The sequence below is a fragment of the Eumetopias jubatus genome, unplaced genomic scaffold (genome assembly GCF_037043125.1).
Source record: "Eumetopias jubatus isolate StellerSeaLion01/CBP00866 unplaced genomic scaffold, mEumJub1_p1.0 scaffold_9, whole genome shotgun sequence".
NCBI classification, from domain to species: domain Eukaryota; kingdom Metazoa; phylum Chordata; class Mammalia; order Carnivora; family Otariidae; genus Eumetopias; species Eumetopias jubatus.
Genome location: NW_028274815.1, coordinates 84,837,433 through 84,862,159, shown reverse-complemented (window position 1 = coordinate 84,862,159; position 24,727 = coordinate 84,837,433). Strand labels below are relative to the sequence as shown.

General features: G+C 45.7%; 1 protein-coding gene across 8 annotated transcripts in view; it reads right to left on the bottom strand.

Moving 5' to 3' along the window:
* Nucleotides 1-1,426: 1,426 nt before the first annotated feature.
* Nucleotides 1,427-24,727, bottom strand: part of NCK2 (NCK adaptor protein 2) — a 146,193-nt gene continuing 122,892 nt past the window's right edge. For all 8 annotated transcript variants that reach the window (XM_028103777.2, XM_028103778.2, XM_088026607.1 and 5 more), the window contains 2 exons: nt 20,902-21,623; nt 1,427-2,813 (listed from right to left, as the gene is read on the bottom strand). In XM_028103777.2, coding sequence (XP_027959578.1) covers nt 2,619-2,813; nt 20,902-21,623 — 917 coding nt within the window. In that variant the 3' untranslated portion in view covers nt 1,427-2,618. The remainder of the gene's footprint in view (nt 2,814-20,901; nt 21,624-24,727) is intronic.

The following is a 24,727-nucleotide window of genomic DNA, read 5'->3' as shown; positions in this document are numbered from 1 at the left end:
CTGCCCTCTATTGTCCTTTGCCGTCCAACTTGCAGAGGCAAGGGATTGGAAACTCAAGATCTGTCCGGGAAATCTCGGACATGCAGGAAGGTGATGGCAGAAGGGCCACCTGGACAGAGCATCAGCGGTCCACACTCCAAACCACATGGGGACCCTGCCTTGACTGCCTTACCCACCGTCAACAGGCTCATACCGTGGCTATCAATCTACCCTCCACCAGTCCACCTGGTGCCAGGAATTCCAGGGATGCTGGAACTTTTATAAATATGAATCCTGATCTGCCCCAGGCAGCTGGAGGACTTCCCATGGTGGTTTGGAACAAGATTGAAAATGACGGTCAATTTTAACTATAAGCCTTAGAGAAGTTCCTGAAGCCAAAATGTCTACCTGTATTGTGTCCTTTAATTGCTTGTTTCTTCCTTAATTGCTATGTGTAAACCCAAGTCTTTCAGCTATCCAGACACTCATTTCATGATATGGAGGGATTCTAACATCAGGTGAAAATGGAACACACAACAGTGAGACCTGAAAAAGTCAGAAGGACTTGTAATTTCCAGGGATAAGGTATAGAACAGATGTGCTTTGTCTAAAGTAATGATCCACTTCACTCACCTGGATATATATTCTTATGGAACTGGGCACCCCAACTCCAGGTACCAGACCCCAAACGTCTAATTTATATCAGGCAACAAAGAGATACAATGAACTCACAGAGAACAGGAATGGTAGGTTAAGTGTAAGCTCTCACCAAATTGCTTATTTCTCCTGGAAGCCCCCCTGGGCTGATGTTGGAAGGGTGCGGCACCAAAGCCAGCTCTCTGGGTTTGCAACCCTCTCCGACCATGTAACAGCCATTTGTGCATTTACTTTGTGCCCCATTTTATCCATCTATTTAAGGGGGAGGAGAGCAGGACCACCTCAAGGGGTTGTGATGAGGAACGAGTGAGGACGCTGTGTCTGCGAGTCTGGCATTGATGGGGTGCTGAACACACATGCGCTGTCGTTAGCCCATAAAGGCACAACTCCTCTGTGATGTGACTGTTTCCAGCGCCTGGCACGTTGCAACTGTTCGAGATTTGTGTACCAATTGAGAGAATGAAAGTAAGACACGGGTGGAGAGAGAAAAGCTGGTGCTGAGCAGCGTGGCTGACCAAAGTTTGGTACATTTTTTAACAAATAATTTCCAAAGAGTAAAGTTACGACCAAGCTTGAGATTCTGTTTTCTCTTGGAGTTTCACTAATTAAAATTTATTATTTCAGCATACAAAATACGTGGTGGTAGAAAAAGAAAACACGCAAATAATAAATTTGTTAAACTCCTCTAAAAATTGTTTCCCCATAGGCACTGAGCGTCCAGTAAATGCTAGAGCAATTACTCTCCCACATTGGACTCTGAGTTTTCCCAAAGATAAATACACACATAGTCTTGTCATAATACTTTTTTTTTTTATTACAATATCCAAAAAACTGAGTATGCAAGTTTAGGAGGTCTCAAGACCCCTTCTTCAGTTGTAGGAATGTGCCATCTCCAGACTGTATATTTAAACTATAAAGAAGTTCAAATGTAAAGAGAAAAGAAAATGCAATTTCTTCATAAACATTCTGTGTCTCTTACTACCAATCACATATTCTCTTGTAAACCCTGAAAAATTCCCTGTAAAGCAAATAATATATATATATTATATATATGTATATATATATATATATATATATATATATATGGGGTGGGTGTGTGTATGTGTGTGTGTGTAAAGTATACGGTAGCTCCCCTTCCCCAAAGATCAGCTGTTTTCCTTAATCATCTGTATTAGTGTCAACAAATGGCTACGGATACATATTATTTTGAGAATTAAATACATAATTGTGAAATTTAAACAAGCCGAAGGGCGAGAGGAAAAAGCACTATGCGGATGGCACATTTGGGGGATTAACAACCACAACATCTGTCTTTTTGAGTCACGGGTCTCGCTTCTGCAGACTGACTTTCAAGGAAATTCTTTTATTGCAAGCATAGCCCTGAAGGCACTGGACTTTCCTCACTACTCTCTCATCTGGTGGTTCTGGTATTGCGACCAGCATGCGTGTCCACTCCCTGGACAGTCTGGAAGCCACGCAAGAGCAAAGGGCACGGAGCCACGGCTGCCAGGCCCAGGGCCGGGGACGTCTGCAGGAGCGTCCGGCCCCCGCTTTCTGTAGTTCACTTAACGGCAGCTTCGGTGCGTTCCAACTGTGCCCGATGTCTGTTTAATGAAAGGGCTTCTGTTAGCATGAACAATCTGAACAGACTAAGGCTGTTTTCAGTTGAGCAGGAGTAAAGTGATCGAACATCGCCCTCTTCCACCTCCCGTTCTGGAAACCTGGCCGGGAGGAGGGCAGGCCGGAAAGTGGGTGTCAGGGGCCGGCCTGGCAAAGGGTTGGCGAGTGGAAAAACGAACCGACCTGCACGCAAAGGTAAACGAGGCAAAGGAAGCCAAGAACCGATGAACCACCGGACCGAGCGGAGCCCGCCGCCGGAGGGCCCGTGAGCGCGGCTTCTTCCTGGGGCAGATCCGCCAGGCTCTGGGGAGGTGAGTGTGGCACCGAGGCCCTGGAGGTGGCAGGGGCTGTGGGTGGGGCCGTCACTGCAGCGCTCGGACGAGGTAGAGCTTCTCCCCGTGCTCACTGGTGAAGATAGGTGCCTTTTTGTAGTGTTCCACCAACTCGTCCATGGTGTGAAACCGCCGCTGCCCGATGCAGTAGACATTGTCCACGAGCTGCACCTTGAAATGTTTGTTCTTCCCTGATGCTTTCAGAGACACGGAGAAGTCACTGGGCTGGAGAGGAAACGAACAGGAGTCAGGAGGGGCCACACGCAGGAGACGCGGGGGAACGCCCCCCCACACGCACGCACGCACGCACACCAGGCGCGGTAGTATCTAGCGCGGCCCCTGAGGCTTGCAGCTACCCAGGGGCCGTCCGAGGTCTGCGTGCTCTGAATCCAAGAAAAACTGCATTTTGCTTAGTACAGCTTCCGTGCCAAATATATTTTAGTTACTCGACAATTGGGGACCCCATACATAGCATATGGGATACCAGTGTTACCCTGATGCTTAAGAAACTTGAATTTTATTTCCCAACTTATTTCTGATAAACTGGGAACTTTTTAAAGAGTGGTTTGCATATAGGCAGCAGCTAGAAATCTCCCTTCCTCTATTAGAAATGAAGCCATCAAAAATTTTTCTAATTCTAAACTATTTAAAAGTAAGTACTTTAAGAGCAGTTGAAAACTCTGACTGCATTTTAAACATGGTTTGTAATATCCCAGGGAGGTGGCTGTACTATGGTTGAAGCGCAGATTTTATTGAGAAGTATCTGAATTTGTGATTATGTCAGTGCCTTACTTGTATGTGAATCAATTTTAGAAAGATACTATTATTTTTATTAAAACTGGTCCTGCCTCTTCTGAGACACTGACTAGCCAGCGCAGCTGATGGGGAAGTAGGAGGCTGGCCCCTACTTTTCCAACCTGAAGAAGCCTCCCCATTCTCTCTTAATCAAGACAAGTTCTTCCCCTCCTTGGCTTGCCATACAGAAGAAAGCTGACAGCTTCCAGTGACAGAGCAGAGTGTATCCCAGTAACTGCACTGTAATAAACAATTTACACGTATGTCCTATCCCTTCACTATGCATTAGGCCAGGTGGATCACGTCTTCTCCACTGCTGTATTCCAGAGAGCCGTACAGATGGTGGGAGCCTACTACAGTTCTTAACAGAATTCCTAAAGCTGGGTTCAGTGCTTCTCAAAACCCAGCAACTTCCCGCTGCTGAGGACCACCCAGCTTTGTGTCCTTCCCATGGGGACAAAATTAACAAGCACCTCAGCCACTGTCTTTTATACGGAGCTTACAAACCTTTGGACCAAAGTGTGCAAATCTTGCAGAACAAGTGAAAATCCCATAAACCAGTGACATCCCAGGGAAATGGGTATCCAAGGGCATTCAACACTGCAAAAGCACTGCGGAGCTCACCTACCAGTCACAGCTGCTACCGTGCAAGAATCGAGAGACAATTGTATTCACAGTTTGTATTTATGGATCCCTCTACCCCAAACAGACCAAAGAGAAACAAACCTTTGAGAGAAAAGCCCCTTCTTATCTCTGTGCTAACCCTGGGACTTGATGCCCCGGAGGAGACCCAGGAAGTGCTGGTAGGCTGGACCTTCACGAAGACACAGAAAGACTGATCTCCGATTCAACCTCATGCTAGATAGGATTTTCAGAATCATGGCCACGAGAGGGTCTAGAGGGTGGGAAGGGGGAGGACAAAGAACTTGGACATTATTTCCTCCACTAGACCTCTTAGAAACGAATCATCACAAACCCTGATGTCACAGATGATCCTGGCGACCCGCCCTGTCAATATAATAGTCTAAATGGCACAAAACATCATTCTAAGTCATTCTAATCAATTCTCAAATCATGACTGTTTTCACGGGACTGAACAAGATGGATGCAAGCTAGCCTCAGTGTCCTCCATATTGTTTTCCAAGTTGATTGCTGTGTATGGCTCCGAAAAAAGAACCAAGTGAAACAGGTACTGTCTGACATGTCCTCCACGTGGGAGCAAAGCCTGGAGCACCGGCATCACTGTCTCTGTCCCAACAGTTATTAGTCCTAATGCATCAGGACACTGCATCCCTACACAGCAGTACATATAGCTTATGAACGAACCACTCACCCCTCTCCTGAGGGCTTCAGGTTTTCCTTAAAGCAGTGTTTAGTTTCAAGCTTCTATTACATTGTGTGTGTGTGTGTGTGTGTGTGTGTGTGTGTGTGTGTGTGTGTATTCTGTGCCAGAAGTTTGTGCCTTTAGATGAAGACAGAAGGCGATCTCACTTTTATAGTTTAGCACAAGCCAGGCACTGTGCTAGTTTTATACATCCTTTAATCAATTCACAGATGAAGCAGCATCGCAGTTGAGGTAGTATGTGAGTCAGGGTAAGTACATGATATACCCAATTTTAATTAAGCCAAATGATCAACAGATGACTTACTGAACAGGGAAATGTGCTTTTAATTTAAGCTCCTTAATTTAACACCATGGTGCGCCATGTGTATTTGTGTGTTATGGCAGTGGGGCCGATGCGGCGGCGAAGGTAATTTTTAATTTCATGGGCTCTTGAGCAGAAACCTTAAAAGTTAAGGACGTAGAACGAACCAAGTTTATGTCAAGCAGGAATGCTGAACACTTGGGGGAATTCTCGGTTCATCCCGAGTAGATTTTCCAATCTACATCACTAAATAGCACTGAATGAAGCCTGAAGATGAGCTAGACCAGTGGTTCTCAAGGTGTGCTCCCAAGACCAGTACCAGCAGCAGCATCACCTGGGAACTTGTCAGAAAAAGCAAATTCCCAGGCCTTGCCCCAGACCTGCTGAATCAAACTCAAGGGTGGGGCCCAGCCATCTGTGTTTCAACCCCGGCCATCTGTGTCTCAATGAACCATCCACGGGATGCTGATACAGTTTGAGTACAGAAATGCATTCTGCGCCAACCACCAGCAGTGTTTTCAAATCTTCAGAGCCATGGGAAAAAGATATGAACATGACTGATGAGTAGCCCCTCACAACAGGGAGATCTGTGGCCAACCTCACCCCCAGCCTGCGGATGCCCTTCTGATTCTCTCCTAAGGAGTCCAGCCCCGCCTGACATCCCTGTGCGGAACTGCCTCAATGAAACAGCTGGGATGCCGGTGGACAGAATCTCTTTTCCTTAAATTGGGCCAGTGCCCTGGGTCTGACAGAGATGGAACGGCTCCAGACCCAAAATAACCCTGCCTCCAGAGAAAGAGCACGAGGCAGGGGAAGACCCCTGGGGAGGCGATGCCACCAGCCTTGTCCACATCTTGTCCATTTTCTGGAATAACTTAGGGGAGTCGGATGAAAAAAACCATGCCACGCTCCCCTCGCCTAGTAGCAGTGTGCTGATACTATGCCTTTGCACTCTCTGGTCAAAGGACCTTGACAGGGTTTTGTGTGAATACTTACGTTGAGAAAGAGGACCCAAACAGACTCCAGCCCCGCCTTCTCTCTCCACACAGGTTTTTGTTTTGGGGTGTTACTGATCTGAAGACACAGGCCCATATGAGGTAACTAATAAGCTTTCCATGCTGGGGCCCAGGGCTGAAGCCTGTTGAGTGTCCCTCACTGGGAGGCCAAGGTGCCACAGTGATTCTGAGGTGGAAAGTGTGCTGGACTGGGGAACTCCTCATGGTTGGTGGGGGTCCAAGCCAGTACTACTGTTTTTGCATGATGGAGACGATCAAAACAGGCATTCTTAAGAACTCCGCAATCTCATGGCAGGAATGTGCTCTAGAGAAGTGCTCTAGAGAAGCATGCACATGTGTCCTAGGGTACAGGTTTAGGAATGTCCAAGCAGGATTATTTATAATGACTTATACACTCTTCACGTCCACCGACAGGAAAATGGATAAAAAGATGAGGTATATACTTCATCAATGACACAGATGCATCAACATGGACTAAATAAATCTCACAGAGTATGGACCAAAAGAAGGAAGAAAAGAATAGCTACAGGATGATACCATCTATAGAATTCAAAAGCAAGCAAAGCTAAAATGTACTGTTTAGGGATACACACATAACAATCAAGAAAATGATTATCATAAAATTAAAGGTAGCTGTTACCTCTAGTGGGAGGTGTGGTGCAATCAGGAGGCTAATCTGGGGGTGGGCAGTAGCTTCTAGAGTACCAGCAATGTCCTATTTCCTAACCTTGACCTGGGTTAATAATATACTTAAAAGACATTTCCTGTGTTATGTGTTCCAATAAAAAATGTTTTAAAGGTGCTAAATTGAAAGGAAGGAGACCTGTCTTGGCTACCCACCAGTCAGGTGGCACTGGTATTCATCACTTCAAATACCGCCTCCACCCTCTTGCCGACCTCTCCCCTCTCCCCATCCATTCTTTTGGGACACCAATTACATGCATGTTAAATTTCTCACCTGGGTCCTGTAAATCTCAGTTCAGCCTACCATAACCGCACACCATAAACTGGGTGGTTTAAAGACAAATTTAGTTCTCCCAGTTTTGGAGGTGGGCAAGTCCAGATCAACTAGCTGGCAGGTTTGGTATCTGATGAGGGCCTGCTTCCTGCTTCACAATCATCTCATGGTGTCTTCGGAAGGCGGAAGGGCAAGAGAGCTCTCTAGGGCCTCTTTGATGATGGCACTAATCCCATTCATGAGGGCTCCACCCACCTAATACAATCACATTCTCCCCAGTAGGGCCTCAGCATGTGAATTTGGCAGTGGTGAGGCGAGACACACATTCAGTCCGTGGCAAAATCTCTTGTGCTCTTTCTGTATCTTGTCCTTTTTTTGTGTGTATCCTAAAAATCTCTAATTCCTCCCATTTACTGACCCTTTCTTTGGCTGTGTTTTATCTATGGTAAACTCACCAAGTTCTTAATTTCAGTTATTGTTATTTTTCAGTCTTAGTATAATTCTCACTTTTGTTCCTTTTTATTGCTTCTAATTTTCTACTCAAATTCATCTTGCTGAATTTCTTAATCCATATACCTTAAAGACCACATTGACACATTCAAAATCTGGGCTTCTATGGGTCTCTTTCGGTTCTCTTTTCCTCCCCTCTTTGTTTTTGGTGATTCAGTCTTGTCTTTTGGTACTTTAATTTGAATGCTGCATACTGATACGAGGTTTGAAATGGTGCTAGTGTCCTCCAGAGAGGATTTGCTTTTGCTTCGGTACTCAGTGACAGTGGGGCAGAACACCTTAATCCAATGAGGAACAGAACTGATGACAGTTAATTTCAGGTTTGCCTTTGTGTCTAGCATGTAGACCTTGGGGAGTCCATACTAAAGGCCTGGATTTTTTTCTGGGGTCTTGCCTCCTGGGTGGCCCTGACCTCCAATTTTTGCCCCCCCAGCACTGTAGGCTCCTGAAAGACTACTTCTTGGTTGCTTTTTGTTTCACGGTTTCATCCAGCTTTTCGAGGTGTTTTTGGCAGAAAGTGTTAGTCTGTGAGAAATTAGTCCACCACAACCAGAAGTGGAAACTGGTCGTGTGACATTGGACAAGTGGTAATTTGTTCAGACTCCAGGTCTCTATACAGTTACGCTATTGAGAAGCAGGATAGTTGGTTGTATTAGAGGCTCTGGAACCAGGCTGCTTGGGTTCATATTCTGGCTCCTTTAGTGACTAGTGTTGTGATCTTGGGCAGATTTCCCAATGGTTTTCTGCTTCAATTTTCTCAACCACAAAAGAGAGATAATTCCTGAAATTGGGAAGAGACTGGAACAGTTTAATAAACTAGAGTAATGTCAGAAGTACAACATCTTTGGGGAGATATTAAGCAAACACTGTCATTTAGGGCTCTTCTTTAAGTTCCTTTTATGAGACTTTATAAAGATAGCCATCAGCATCTTGTCAATATTTAAAAAGATTTCTTTTGACTGGAATTTCTAGAGAATACTTAACTTTCCAAGCTAACTAGAAGAGGTCTACTTCCTATTGCAGAAGCACCACATTCTACTTCACACGTGATCATGTTGTCGTCCCTACTTGTTTACATCTGTCTCTCCTACTAGGCTCCAAGCTCCCTGAGGAAGAGGCTCATTTCTATCTCATTTTTATATACATAGGAGAAAGAATGGATCTGATACATAAGCACGAAATAGATGGCCACTGAACTATCTGCCACTGAGTATTTCTGAGGTCCCCTCCTGATTTTCAGCAGAGGGAAAATAAACATTATCAACATGACAGGTACTTGTTTGCTCTTTCTTTAAACAACCAATGGTAAAGCTGTGTCTGCTGAACTCTGTCATTTTCTATTGTCGCCTTTCTCACAGTCTTGCCTTCTACCTGGGGTACCATATTACTTGTCTATTGCTGTGTCACACATCATCCTTAAATTCAGTGGCTTTAACAGCAAACATTTATAATTGCAGTTTCTGTGGCTCAGGAATTTGGGAGTGCCTTAAACCTTGAGCTAAAGCCACTCAGCTCCTAATGGGCTATAGTCAAGACATCATCTGAAGTCTCAACTGGGGATGCAGAAGCTGCTTCTAAGAACCAGGTCTGCTCACATGAACCACTCAGGAGGCCTCTGTTCTTGGTCTTATGGGCCTTTCCACGGGGCTACTTGAGTCTCTTCACAACCTGGCAGCTGACTCCCTCATGATCAAGTGATCGGAGAGAAAGGAGAGCCAGAATGTCTTTCACAATCCAGTCTTGGAAATCACCTAACATAACTTCCACCACATTCTGTTCATTAGAAGTGAGTCATTAAGTGCAGCCCCTCCTGAAGGTGAGGCAATCTGGCTCCACCCTTCAAGGAGAAGGGTATCAAAGAATTTGTGGACACCTTTTTAAGCCATCACAGGTACCATATTTGTTAAACTTTCTTTGGCTGCACTAAAATCTAACTAGACTCAGTCCTTTACCTTCTCTTCCATTTTGAAAATTCTGCCTTCAATTCCTGTAGTTGAGCTTCCTCCCACTGTCCAAATTTCCTCCCTTTCCTTCTCCAAATGCTATACTTACTATGATTTCTTTTCACTGAACACTGTATTAACTTTTGAAATTTTCTAGTATCAGACCATGTCCTTCTTGTTCTCTCCTTCTGACTGTCCCTTAAAGGAATGATTTTTTTCCTATCTCATGCTTTTGAACCAGAGATTATGAAGAATTATCAGTTGGGATAAGCCATTCATTCTACCTGCCCCCTGCCCCCCCCTTTTTTTAGGAAGTCATTTTCCAAATGGAATGGGAGGACAATTACAAGATTGGTAGAAAATCAACCTCTTTCAGGGCTTTTACTAATATATTTTTGTTTAGGTTTTAGGTCCCCTATTTGAATATAAGCCCTCTAAATACTAGAACTTGATTTAATCCCACATGTCCACACTGGGATCAGAGTAGGTGTTCAATAAATACACTGACTTATGAATTTCCCATTCTGACCATCTCTTCCAGTTTTCATTCCTTTAAGTAATTTTTACATCTCACCTCTTTGCAATTTCTGCTCACAAATAACCACTTTTAGAAAAGAAAACCAAAGAACACCCTCTTTGATACTATTTCTATTTCTACAGCTTCATCAACTTGATCCACTGTTTCAAATGTTTGCTGTAAAGCACCTTTGCATTTTTATAAAACTGATACCCTCGTCGAATATTTCTCTCCTTTCCTCAAGATTTAATCACTATTTTCTCATTGGTGGAGAAAAAATGGATGCTGAGAACAGTCTGTAACGTCCTTTATTTCTTCTTCCATCTCAGATAGCTTAAGTATTAATATTGATTTTCTTCTTAGCACATGGCTGGAAAGAAATACCAGGGAAGGGTGGGGCCTTGCTCCCAGGTACTCCTGATTCTTAGAACTTCCTATCTTTCACTTCGGAGAGTAGAAATGTCGTTTGTGTGGTTTGCCAAGCCTCCCAGGTAGACTCTGGACCTATTTCCAGTCATGCTGGTTTTTGAACATCAACAATTTATGCATATATTCAACACTCCCACAACTTCCAAATCCAGGTCACCTGGTTGGTTTCTTCTCAATAACTGGATCATTCTTTCCTTTTGTTTGGTAAATGGATCACTCTCTTCTTTACTTCTTCAAGGAAGGTACTCTTTGTCCAGAGAAGTAGTTCCTTGACCAAAAAAATCTGAGTACCAATGGATTAGAGGCAAACTCTATTCCACTGATCAATACTCTCTCTGTTCTTATCTCAAAAAAGCTGCCTTTTGGTTTTATCATTCTGTTAGATCACCTGCCCTGGTTGTCTAATATGGCCTTCTTTTAATCAAAATTGACTCACTGTCTATACTTGGGCCACTAGCTGTCAACTGATACCACTCTCTTTGTTTCTACATCAGATTATCTCTTCAATGGCGTTTTCTCTTCTTCTACAAAATGTGTCTTTGAAGTATTTACTCCACAGACCTGAAGCCAATCCATATGTGACATGATCAAACATTCTCATTCTCTTTTGAAATAAACTTTTTTACATAACTCAGTCATCAATCACAGAACAGTCTATTAATCTTTAAACAACAGTGTTTAAAGTTAGTACATGCATGTGAGTTTATCCCTCCCTGCCTCCCAAAACATATTTCCTAAAGTTAAATGTAAATACTTCAGAGTCTGGGCTTTTAGAATATTGTCCTTGTCACTTGTTTTTCTGCCATGTCATGCCCAGTGTAAATGATCAATAATAAATGACATTCAATAATTCAATTCAGAATCTTACCATATAACACAGTCCTGTTCAAATGGGCTGGAACCAGTTTCATATGCCACAATTCAGTGGTTCCCAAATCTGAGCATCAGCATCACTGGAAGAACTTGTTCACACGGAGGCTGCAGGGCTCTGCCCCAGAGACTCAGATTCAGCAGGTCTGGGGTGAGGCCTGATAATCTGAATTTCTAGCAAGTTCCCTGGTGACATTGATGCTTGTCCAGCAATCATACTTTGAGAATTACTGCCGCCAAGCTAAGGAAAATTTTACATGTGTCTTTTCCCATTTGTTTGCTGAACTGCTCATGCTTGATTCTGTCATATTTCCAGGGACTATAATCTAGTGGGAACTTTCAAAAAGGTAAAACAGAATACAGTAAGGAAGAATGGGGTGAGCGGGCCAGTTTGTATACAATTCCACTTGTAGTTACTACCCGCAGACCTAATTCATAATGAACTGCTTTCTGTGTTATAAACTCCGCGGGGTAACTCTATTTTGTTACTCTCCCCAGCTCTTGCCATGCTATGGAGGTCATGGGGAGGAGCTGCTTAGTACTAGTGCCATGAGAAACATCCCCAAAGAAGCAAACAGTGAAGCTGAGATTAAGAGGTTACATGCTGATGCAAATCAAAACCACATAGCTGTCACTTCACACCCATTTGGGATGGTTATCGTGAAAAACAAAAACCAAAAAAAACAGAAAGTAACAACTGTTGGCGTGGATGTGGAGAAACCCCGTGTACTGCCGGTGGGAACGTGCTATGTGCAGCTGCTGTGGCAAACAGATAGCAGGTCCTCAAAAAATTAACCAATGAAATACCATTTGACCCAGGCATTCCACTTCTGGGTATACATTAAAAAAACCCCGAAGGCCGGGACTCGAGAAAATCTTTGCACACCCACATTCACAGCAGCATTATGCACAATAGCCAAAAGGTGGAAGTGACCCAAGTGTCCAGCAACAGATGAATGGAAAGCAAAATGTGGTCTTTGCATACAACAGAAGCTCATTCAGCTTTAAAAAAGGAAGGACATCCTGTCACAGGCTACAACATGGATGAACCCCGAGAACACTGTTACATGAAATAAACCAGACACAAAAGGGCAAATACTGTATGATTCCACCCATATGAGGAGCTTAGAGCAGTCAGATTCCCAGAGACAGAAAGGAGACAGAAAGCAGAAAGTCACCAGGGGCTGGGGCAAGAGGGAAATGGGTGGTATTTAATGAATATACAATCCCAACCAGGGAGGTTGAAAAAGTTTTGGAGGTGGATGGTAGTGATGATTGCACAATGTGAATGTCCATATTGCCACAGAACTTAAAGATGGTTAAAACAGTAAGTTTTATATTATGTACATTTTGCCACTATAAAAAAAACATCTCTTAAAAGTTTCTGTGTGGGTCTAAAAAGCTTTGTGAAGTTGCGATGGAAACAAGAGGCATGTGACAGAGGGACCCAAGGCATCAGGACGGGTGAGGACACGTGCTCCTCCTGCCATGGATGCTAAGCTGCGGTAGTTTGGGAGTGCAGTCTCTGGCTGTAGGGGCGCTGAAGGGGGCGCGGAGGGGACGGGGTCCAGCACCCCATTCCTAGTGAGGGCACAGCGGTGGTACACAAGAACTCAACATTTCCTTCAGATCACCTGCAACATCTAGTGACCCTAGTTAACGGCTTTTCCTGGGAAGGGGCATGCAGGAGGGCATGTGACTGTTGGGAGACAGGGCTCAGACACACCTCCTGATCCAAAAATGTGAGGAGCATGCTTTTCCTTTGGCCTGGGGTCAGGCAACAATGATCCCTAAACTTTACTTTTTTCTATGAATCACTTTTTTCTTGACCTTCCAAAAATGCTACAGTGATACAGCCTGGCTTTGGCTGGGACACCCACTGGGCCCTCTTAGAATATTTGAATATTGGTGGTATTAGTAAGATACCCTAGGAAGCTTGTGCGCTGGGCAAGCACTTGCCTCGCACACACCTTGAGACCAACGTATACACTTCTTGCGGAATTCCTTCTATACATCGCAAAGGAACAGTTTTCTAGGGGCACCGGGTGAAGACCCCTGGCAGGCAGTCAGAGTCCTCAGTTTAAGGAGAGAAGACATGTGAGCTTGCCTTCCAGGCGCTTACTTACACACAAGAACATCACGTTTCTGTTTACCAAGTGTCAACCAGAGCCGAACTTAAACATTTCCGTCCTGATTCCTCAGCCATCTCACACTTCCCAATCCTGAAGGCTGGAGATAGCACTGGTGATCTTCCTTCACCAGCAGAGAAACCATATCCGCAGCAGAGAACGTGCCCCTGGACTGGCCAGTGGGCACCTGCCCTTCGCTCTGTGTCTATGCATGTGTGTGTTGTGAAAAACAGAACAAACCGCCCAGTTCACAAAGATCCTAATAATTTCTATGCTTTTCTTTCATTGCTAATTTAGTGGAGTGATAGTTGGATTACTGGGAGGTAAGTCTAACTTCTACCTCTTGTAGAAACCAAACGGAAGTCTCCGTCCAGAAGACAAATACATTTAGCTATTTCTGTAGCCACAGCTAAAAAGAAACTGAGTTAAAACAAAACAGACACCCCAGAGGCTTACACTGGTACTGCAGGCATTTGCCATATAAGCCTTTTTAACAGATTAAGTGCTAAAAACTTCCTTGACCCAATTTTTAAAAATTTCCATTACATCTTGAAATAGTTTCTGGGGAAAAACATTTCTTATAGATACTAGTGATTTTCTATGAGAGCAATATAAATATTTAGATAAACAGCAGTTCATGTTGTAGGCGATTTTTATGAAAATCTTTCTGAATACTGTTATGGATAAATTATTTACTTTGACATATTTTTTTGTTTTACTTTGAAAGACTTGTCCTTCAGTTGCCAGTGGTTATTGGATGACCATTTCTCTCCCCACTTTGTTTGCAGGCCTGAAGAAAGGGTGTCTGGACACCCCTCATGGCAGCAAAAACTATGCCAGAGGCCACGGTTCTGATTCAAGCTCAGCAGTGCATTTAGCACAACCCCAGGAGAACACAGGCATGGACAGAGAACTTTGGAATCTTTAGCACTCTTCACTGGTTGGCTGCTGATTCCCATACTGAATCTATTATGCACATTCTGAATAATTAATCCATCGGTTAACGCAGAGTATTTCTTGGAGTCCCAGCAAGGTAGTGGGATTCAATGGCCAACAACAGGACACAATACGCACTCCCTGTGCTGAACTGGCCTTTGAAGGGGCCAACACAGCCATGCTCAGCAGCGATGCCACCCTAGCTTAAGACTGCCCTGTGACCCAGGAGCATGTGGGGAGCATGTGGCCCAGGCCTGCAGGTCAGTAAAGGCTTTGCAGGAGCAAAGGTGGCCGGAATGAGACTTGAAGGACATGTGTACATTACACTGGCGAGGGGGGCAGGGAGGGGAACTGTATTCTAGAATTTTCTAGACCTGTACGATGGTCTGGAGGAAGAGAAAGCCCAATCCAAGAACCTAACAGCAGGAACAGAGGTGCAAGAAGGGAAACTTGCATACTAGGACTAGAGAGACACGAGGCACGAACAGAAGAGGCCACTTAGCAACTCTCAGGGATACAAGGGGGAAGAGTGGCCACACGCAGTTTCCCCACCCTAATCCGATGGCCTGACGGAGCCCACTCAGCAAACCTGCGCCTGCTTCCTTTACTCGTCACAAGTCAGCTGAGTTTGGGGTAACAGACTACTCTTCCTTTTTGACATTCATCTCCCTCCAAACACAAATCAATGGATTCAGTACTATTTACTTTATTTGTAAGAAAGCAGAAACCAGACTCCATTTAAAGCCCTTCATCATACATAATGGTTTTCTAAGATTCTCAGGTGCCTTCCGTGTTACTGAAAGGCCAGTTATATTTTGCCTGCTGGTTACATGCAATTGTATCGGCAGTCTTTGAAGACATGGGAGCTCCAGGGCAGAGCACTCACTTAAATGAACCAGTCCATCCCCCTCCCTCCCGGGAAGAACGGGGAGCCAGGCCTTTAACTGAGGCCAAGAGCACAGTACAGAAGCCCTCTTTGGGTTCTGAAAAAAATTACGAATGATACCCTGAGCATATTTGTGATTGGTTATATTTTAAGAACTAGCTTTAAATAAGGCTCTAGTCTTTTTCACAGATGCCAGTTCATAGCCTGGGTTTACTGATTTGTCTGAAGGTAAATATGGTAGGGCTAGCCAGGGCTGAAGACGTTCAGAGCCATCTGAGAGTCGGGTCAATGAAACAGGTGATGAGGACTGAACTCTTAGAAAAGTAGCCATCTTAAGTGATGCTTCGGATCCTTCCAGTTTTAAGAATTCGATATATTTCAAGTGAGACATACTATAAAAATCCAGGCGTAGAGCTTCCATTCAGTACTGGGCAAACAGCCTGACAAAAAGTAACTTACTATTTTTGCAGTTGGAAAGATGCATGTAGGCACTGCTCACAGTAACCTATGCTCTTTCTTAGCATTAACCCACACTGAGAAGACATCTAGAGATCATGGCCCCAGACTGTGGATTTAGAAAGCTCGTGAGCAAGTCACTGCTGGAAGGAACTTGCTCTGGGGCTCCCCATCCTCTCAGCTGCTTACGAAGCAGTGTTCACTCTGCTCTGACAACCGCACTCTTTCCCATTCTCTATGAAGCACAGAGCAAAGGCCGCTTGTCTGTTACCAAATTCTAAACAGCTGAAAAAAACAGAAAAGCACTTTAGGAGGTTAACTCCACTCAACAGAAGCCAAGAGTTCTACCTAAAGGAAACTTTAGAAGAGATAAATGTTCACCTGTAAGCATGTTTATATATAGTTCCCATAAATGTAGGATTAAGCAAATGTACTATTTCAACGACTGCTGTAAATATGTCTAAAACCATTCAGGTTACATAATCGTTTTCAAAGTGTGGTCCCGTGCTCAGCAGCATCAGCATCACCAGGAATGTGCTAAGAAATGCAAATTCTCAGGCTCCAGACCTCCCAGGTCACGGTCATGAATGTTATGGGTGGGACCCTGAGGTCTCTATCTTTCCAGGCCCTCAGGGAGATGGTAGCACAATAGGACGGTGTGAGCATCAGTGATCTGGAGAGGCGAAGGGATGACATCACCCAGAAACAGAGTTTTGGCAAAAAAAAATTATGATTTCTATAAGAAATAGAACTGGAATTCTGTAGCAAGGCACTATACTAATTCTTTCCTTCTGCTCCTCCCTGGCCAAATAATCTTAATGGATTTTTTTTTTTTTTTTTAAGAGGAAGGAATGGAACAGATGACTGTTCGTGTGGCCAACACACACATTATGTTATCTTTAGCAAAAGGTGGTTTTTCTCCATCAGAAACAAATGCAGGAGCGCCTGGGTGGCTCAGACGGTTAAGCGTCTGCCTTCGGCTCAGGTCATGATCCCAGGGTCCTGGGATAGAGCCCCACATTGGGCTCCTTGCTCAGCGGGAAGCCTGCTTCTCCCTCTCCCTCTGCCTGCCCGCTCCCCCTGCTTGTGCTCTCTCTCTCCAATAAAAACAAAAAAACAAAAAAAAACCAAATGCAGTGTATGACCAGAAATTAGTACCCAAATCCTACTGTGAAACATAATACACGTGAGGAAGAAGGAGATCTCTCTGGGATTTTTAAAGTCTGGCAGAGGAAAATAGCTCCCTAAACCACAGCTAGGGCCCTTGGCCGACCGCATCCCAGGTGTAAGCTGTCTCTTTCCGAATAACCTTCTCAAGGACGGAGGGTAGAGCACCTGGAAAGCTAACTACTGACAACTTGCACAGCTTACTGGAAACGTTGCTGCTGGGTATTCTTAGCTGTGGGCACAGCTTTCCAGCTGTATCCATAGAGTAAGTGTGGGGAAATACATAAGGATGTATGAGGAGCACACAGAGGACAGGTATGAACTTTGAATTCTCTAGACTTAATGAGCTCTGGATTCGCAGGGGAAGGCAGGGAGCGGAACATGGAGAATAAGAAACCGTGCTATCTTCACCGTGAGCTGCTGAGAAGAAATGACGATTATGGAGTGGAGAAGAAGCGAGAGAAGATGGTAGAAAACAGAGTAGGTATTGAGAGTTGGGACAGGAAAGAGAGCCCGAACAGGATTATTTGGTTATTCTGTTCATTCCTTGATAAAACACGCCTGACAGATACCTCCGAAAACACCCATGACATCACTCACACTGGCTAGCACGGGATGCGGCAATGTTTGTGTTGGTTTTTCCAAAATACGCACTTCTCCTCCCCCAAAAGCACACATGTCCTAGGGCTCAGCGTTGGGTATATTTTTATTTTTCAAAACAGAGAAATACTGAGAATTTTTAAATGCAAGATAACGTCAAGCAAGCGCCTCACTTATTTATATTGGAATCACTCAGGAGATCTTCACGAGGCCTATCTGGAAGAAGGGCTCAAAAAATGCTACTGTGCTTATTCAGAAGTCAGGTGTCCCGTGGTAACCTCAATCAGAGGAAAGTCCCAGGCCCAAAGACTGCAAGAGAGATGAGGCAAGCGAAACGACGTCTCTGTGTCCTGCAAGAATGTAGACCCCATCAGAAACCTTTCTGACCCCGGCATGACACGATGTGCTGTCAGATTACGACTGCTAGATTAAGGGCTCACACCGGTCTGGTGGTTGCTTTGAAAGCCAGACTCTCATCTCAGAAGAGCCAAAATGAATAAGAAAGAAGACAAAGAAGGAGAGGAAGGGGTAAGAGAGCACTGGCAAGAGGCAGAGGCAGTCAGTAGATGGTGGAAAATGAATAAGGAATGGATCTGTCCCTCTGTCCATCCATTTCAAGTTCCTCAACAGCCTCAGATGACCCGGGTATGAGCGAGAAAAGCAGACCTAGGTCTGCTGTTGGGAGAAATGCAGCAACATGCCTTGGAGACCCCTGCAGCCTCCCTTTGGCACAAGGCAGGCATCCCAAGAGTGGAAAATGCCACGTGTCATGGCACAAGCCACTAGAACAAGGCATCCCTGCACACCATCAGGTCATGTGGCCCTCCTCACCCTGGTGCTAGTCAGGGTGCAGGGCTGATGCAGGGCCATCTCCTGCCTCCATCCTCCTGGAATCACACTATTTGTGTCTCATACCTTGCTTTTCTAAGTTAAGACAAAAATGCAAAAAATCCGGAGAAGGTCCTATAAAAATGTCAAAAATTAATGTTTCAATTATTTAGAAAGTCAGCATATTCTCATAATAGGAGACAAACAAGACAATGGAGCTTATTCCAGTGCTAAGACAGAACCCAGATAATGCAAGTTTGGGCACACCTCAGAGATCATCTAGACCACCGCAAAGAAGCAAATCTCACACTAAAGCGAATCAAATGAATTCTTTGGTTTCCCAGAGCACATAAAAGTCAGGTTTACAACACCCTGTAGTCCATTAAGTGTGTGACAGCATGATGTCTAAAAAATAATGTACATGCCTCAACTAAAAAGTACTTTATGGCTAAAAAATTCTAACCATCACCTTGAGCTTTCAGGGAGTCAAAATCCCTGATCGCAGATCACCATAACAAATATAAACATAATGAAAAAGTTTCAAATACTGTGAGAATTACCAAAACGGGATGGGGACACGAAGTGAGCAAATGCTGGTGGAAAATGGTGCCTATCAGACTTGCTCACCACAGGGCTGCCACAAACCTTCAATTTGTGAAAAACACAGTATCTGTGAAGCACAATGAAAAGAGGGGTGCCTGTACCCCTCCCTATTCACAAGGATCTGGTCTCTGGGTTCAGTGACACCCACTGAGTATGCTTTTCCTACAGAAACGTAGTACGAGGTCCACGCCAAGGCCAGCAATCTGGAGGGCGTTTTTCTCATCTACCCTGTCCCGGAGCCCTAGACAGGAAGAACAATGAATGAGGCTAAGGGCTGCTTTGGCCCCTCCCCATTCTAGAAGTGTCTTCAAAACTCAAAATTTCTTTCTTCTTTTTTTTAAGGACTTTTTATTTTTTTTATTTTTAAGTAATCTCTACACCCGTGAGGCCTGAATCACAACCCCAAGATCAAGAGTCATATGCTCCACCGACTGGGCCAACCAGGCGCCCCTCGAACTCAAAATTTCTAAATCAAGATTATACTTTCTGACTGGGGATTATACTTATCCCTTAAGTACTGTGGACCAACCACCTTCTACTGTAATTGGTTTTCCAGTGATTCCTCTAAGTTTCTGCTCAAAAGTTAAACGTGCAGCATACTTCATTCTCCTAAGCCTCCAGCATGATCTAAAGGAAGCTATGCACAGAGCTTACGTCACGTGAGAACAATTCAATCTGATGTCTTCCCAGCAACGATAAGCTCTGGCGGCTGGATAAGAACATCTCAGTTCAGATTTCAGAGGGAGTCAATATCCAGGCCTGGTGTGCTTGCCTCAGCACATCTAAGGTGGCCGTCAACCCTCTGACCTGCTGACACCGTGAGGGGTCTGGCTGCCACCACCACGATGCTCCTCCTGACCCAGAAAGAACAGACCACAGCTGCCTGTCTCTCAGAAGAGGAAAAACATTTCTGTGGCCTTGAATTCCTCTCAGATCAGTCTGCAGGAGTCTTGAATATGCACTTACTGATGGTGGTACCAACCTTCCCAGAGGACACCAATTACAGTACAGATCACATATTTCCTAATCTTACAGTTTGCATTTAAAAAAATAAACTGAAAACTGCTAGAACCAATACAATGTATTGCAACGGACTCTACCTACAGAAGTCTTGTATCGGGGGAATCTTACTATATGGAAGGTGTATCTGCAAAGGGATCAACAAAACCCGTTGGGTTGAGTATTTCCAGAACGTTTACACCGTGACCTTGCATGACACTGGCCCAGTTCTTCCAGACAGGACCAGCCACATCCCCAAAACACAAACCCCACATCTGTCTACCGCTAGAAATGGATCTGCTACAAGTCAAGCGGCCTCATACCTCTGATTCAGTTTACACACGCAAACTCATCTCTCTCAAGCCCTGTCTTCTTTTCAATTCTGTTCATAAGTGCTTTAAAAGCTTTTCGGAGATGAACTCCGCAATGCCGCCTGCAGTGGAGATGACCTTAGGACTGTTTGGTTTCAAAAGGAAAACAAACCAACCAACAAAGGCTGTGTCGGAAACCAGGTGCCCCTCCCGCTGAGTGCAGCAGACATGCCTAGGACCCAGAAAGGAAACAGAGTCAACCACCAGGGCTGGGGTAGGGGGAGTGGGGTCATGAACAGAATGGAAAGCCCGGAGAGAAAATGATGTCTGAGTCTGTAGACCATTAAAGGGGTAATCTCAGTAGAGCAGGAAAACCACCTTCGGGAGCTAAAAAGCTCTTTGACTTACCTTCCCATCCGCGAGGGTATGTCTGCAGGAGAGTGATGGCCACCTTCCCCAGCTGGGTTCCTACACCCACTGCAGACTTAAGTCTATTACAGAGCAGCAACCTTATGCGGGTTTACAGGCAAATCGCATTCCTCTAGCTTAACTGGAGCCCCAAATATGGGGGGCTCTAGGCTAATGGGAGGGCCAAACATTCTTTGGCTACGCGTAGTGTGTGGAGAGGGAACGGTGCCGACCAGTGTGGGGTGCGATGTACACACACAGCAGCACACTGCGGCGGGCAGACCTCAGCCACCCCGGGGCACTTACCGAAGACTCGCTGTCCCTAATGAGGAAGTCACCCTCGACGCCCCGCTCGTTGAGGGCGCACTCGGCCTGGTGCCGCGTCACGTTCCCGTAGTACCACTCTCGGCCCGCAAAGCGCCCACTGCACGCAGGGCCCGCATAGCTTATCTGCGGCGCGTGCGAGGGGTGCAGGGAGGGCCCATCACTTAGGACCACCACGTAGTTCTTGGGGACTAGGCCGACCTGCCCCCGGGCGTTTTTGCACTTCCACCACTCAGGGTCATTCTCGGGCTTCTCGATCACCTCCATGGTCTCCCCCTTCTCGAAGTTGAGCTCCTCCTCAGTGACCGAGCTGAAGGGGTACAGTGTCTGCACCACGTGCAGGACCCGGGCACCCTGGCCATTGCTCATGGAGGTGCCCTTCCGCAGGCTCAGGAAGCTGGGGGACTCGGCAGCCGCTTCGTCCATCTCCTCTAGGACATAGTTGGAGGGAAACCAGCCAATCTGCCCATTGTAGCTGCCTCGCCACCAGCCGTCGCTGCACTTCTCCATGACAGTGACACGTGACCCCTTCACCAGGGACAGCTCGTCCTCCCTTTCGGCCACATAGGCGAACTTGACGAAGGCAGGGATGTTGAGGTCGTAGATGCGGTCGGCGCCGCCCCCATTGGCAGGGTACTCGGCATCCGTGCTGGGCGTCGGGGACGCGTCCCGTGCACTCGTCTTCCTCTTGGTCTTGCCGAGGCCTGTGGAGACAGAGCAAGGGCTCAGTGGGCACGCAGGGGCATCACTGGTGCTTGGACACAATTCCCCATCCCTCCAACACACGGGGGCTACCGTGGGCACACCCTACAGCCATCGCCGGGCAAAAGGAGGTGCAGGTGAGGTGCGCCTTGGCAAAAGCTGGGAATTCCGACACCTCCTCTCTCTCATTCACTTCTGAAAGAATACCAGAGTACTAGCAGCACAAAAAGATAACAAAACAGCAGAAAGCTAGTTTCCTTCTCAAGGATGATACTTTTTAGAAAATTCCTGTGCCCCTCAGAGAGAAAAATAAGGTAGAAAGGCTTAGACAGGATGTCTTCGGCCTTCTTGTACCCAGAGGGAAGTTGGACTGATGAACTCAGACGTGCTCCAAGTCTAGGAGCGGTCAGAGCTGCCCGCCCTGCTCCCACCTTGCCAGCCCACCACCTGCACCACTCCAGGGACACTCAAGACCCTCCCAGGGCTGCCTGGCAGCAGACTGGCCCCACTGGGTACAAACCAATACCCTCCTTCCCTTCTCTTCCTGCAATTCTGTCCTTTCAAAACAAGAGACTCGTTTCCCACCTGTGATGAGCCAATTAGAAAAAATTAGTTGATCTGTTAAGTCTAAGGCAGAATTTTTCATACTGTGATTCAAAACCCACTAGTGGATCATAAAATCAACTGAATGGATTGTGACCATCTTGTATGTGTGTGTTGAGTTGTTTTGGTTTTCTTTAAGGGAATAAGAAAATCTCAAAGTGCATCAAGCATAGTCTGTTGCTTCAGTTACATAAGGGACTGAGTGCTGAGTTGCAGTGTGAAACTTCTTCCTGGGCATGGGGAAAACAGTGTTGAAAAGCCCTAAGGCAAAAATGTTTCAGCCCGGGTAGAATGCAGAGAATTCTGGAACCTTCTTGAGAAGTGAGCCTAGGGGAGGAAGACGCATCAACGCTCAGAGCTGCGGTGTGCCACCAGACTTGTAGGGTGGGCCATGCTCCCCAGCTTTTCTTAATAGATGGCTGCCACCCACCAGCTCTGCATCACCTCCTAAGTTGGTCAATGTGGAGATTTTGATGGTATGGAAACTCTGGCCATTTGCAGATTCTCCCCCCCTCCCCCTCCCATGACACTTTTATGGGTAGCTTGTACCTCTCATTTTCTTCCTTTAAATGGAGTAAAGACAGAATGATCCTAAGAGTTACCTTTGCTTCTACTCCCGTGTTGATGGGCAGGAGTTCAAGGGGAACAAAACGTTGCCCTGTGATCATCCTCTACTCTGGAGTGTTGCACACTGCCTCCTAGAGCAGGCTCACCCCTGGTCTAAGACTCCGCAGCCCCACTCAGTGCCCCCAGCGGGGGCCAGCCACTGAAAGGCCTTCGGACGGCACAGCGATGTGAAGGGACTGTTCACAAGGTTTTTAGGCGAACATACCAATTCTTTAAACAAATGGCTTCTGTGTGTGTTTTTTTATACAACATTTTGTTCAAGCATATAGGAAATACAAAAGTAAACCAGGGTATTAAACCAAGTTAAGATTTTAGACTTCTACTTACAAGTTAACTCACTTCACATGAAAACATAAACCTCTAAATCTTCAAATGAATCCTCTCATGCGATTTCAAACCCACATTAATTTAGCTATGCGTGAGAGAGCACTGTGGTGGTTCACTAGCTCCAGAATCCAGAAGGCAGACCGTTCATGAAAGTACACTTCTGTCCAGAAGGCTCGGGCACCAAGGTATTCTAAGCCTCATCAAGAAGTCTGCATGCTAAGGCAGCAATGACCAGGGAGAGGACAACTTCTACTGGTAACAAGACTTCAAGAAATAATATTTACAAATAACATTTTTTAAAAAGATTTATTTATTTTGAGAGAGAGAGAGAGAGAGAGAGAGAGAGAGAGAGTGTGTGTGTGTGTGTGTGTGTGTGTGTGTGTGTGTGAGTGAGGGGAGGGGCGGAAGGGCAGAGGGAGAGAATCTTCAAGCAGACGCCCTGCTGAGCACAGAACCCGGTATGGGGCTCAATCTCACGACCCTGAGACCATGACCTGAGCCAAAACCAAGAGTCAGACGCTTAACCAACTGAGCCACCCAGGCGCTCCTATAAATAACTTTCTAATAGACCTTTCCAAATTTGTGAGTAATGAAAGCTACTTGAGAAAATATGTACAGAAGAGCAGGATTCAGAATACTCATCGGCACAGAAAAGTGTCAAGATGAGCAGAAGAGACAGCATTAGACCTTAGAGAGTGGCACTGTGTCAGTGTGCTGGGGCTGCCACCATAGAGTACCACAGCCCACGGGGCGTAAACAACAGAACCTGATATTCTTCTCAGTTTGGGGGGCTAGAAGTCAAAATATCAGGATGTCGGCAAGGTTGTTTCCTTCTGAGGCCTCCCTCGTTAGCTGGTAGATGGCCACCTTCTTGCTGTGTCTTCACATGGGCTTCCCTTCGTTGCATGTCTGTGTCCTAATTTCCTCTTCTTACAGGACACCAGTGACACTGGACTGGGACCCACCCCCCCCAAGACCTCGTTTTAACTCAATGACCTGTTTAAAGGACCTTTACCAAGTCTAGTCACACACTGACTTACTAGGGGTTAAGACTGCAACATATGAATTCTGGAGGACATAATTCAGCCCCTAACAGGTACCTAAATGCAGACGTAATATAAGGCACAGGGAGCGCTCTATGAATAACAATTACTACTCTGACTGAGTGAGGGCTTGGAATTTCTTTTTTTCTCAGACATATTTTATCAGGAGAGGGCCAAAGTCCTCTGAACAGTCTTGGCAACAACTTTACCCATGCGAGATGGCCACCAAAATAGAAAGCTTGCCTGGCGAGCTTCTGGCACCTGAGAACCATTATTCCATGGGAGCACTGTCACATATAGCTGCAGAGGCAGTGAAATTCAAGAGACAGGTGTCTGGGAGGAACCTGACCTTACTGACACCTACATGATCTGAACACTCCCAACAGTCCCGTAACAAAGTAAGAATCCCCCCATTTCTGCAGGGGGGGAACTGAGGCTGAGGGGGATCAGGGAACTGGCCCAACACATACAGCCAGTGAAGTGGTGCAGACTCGTGCACCAATAAA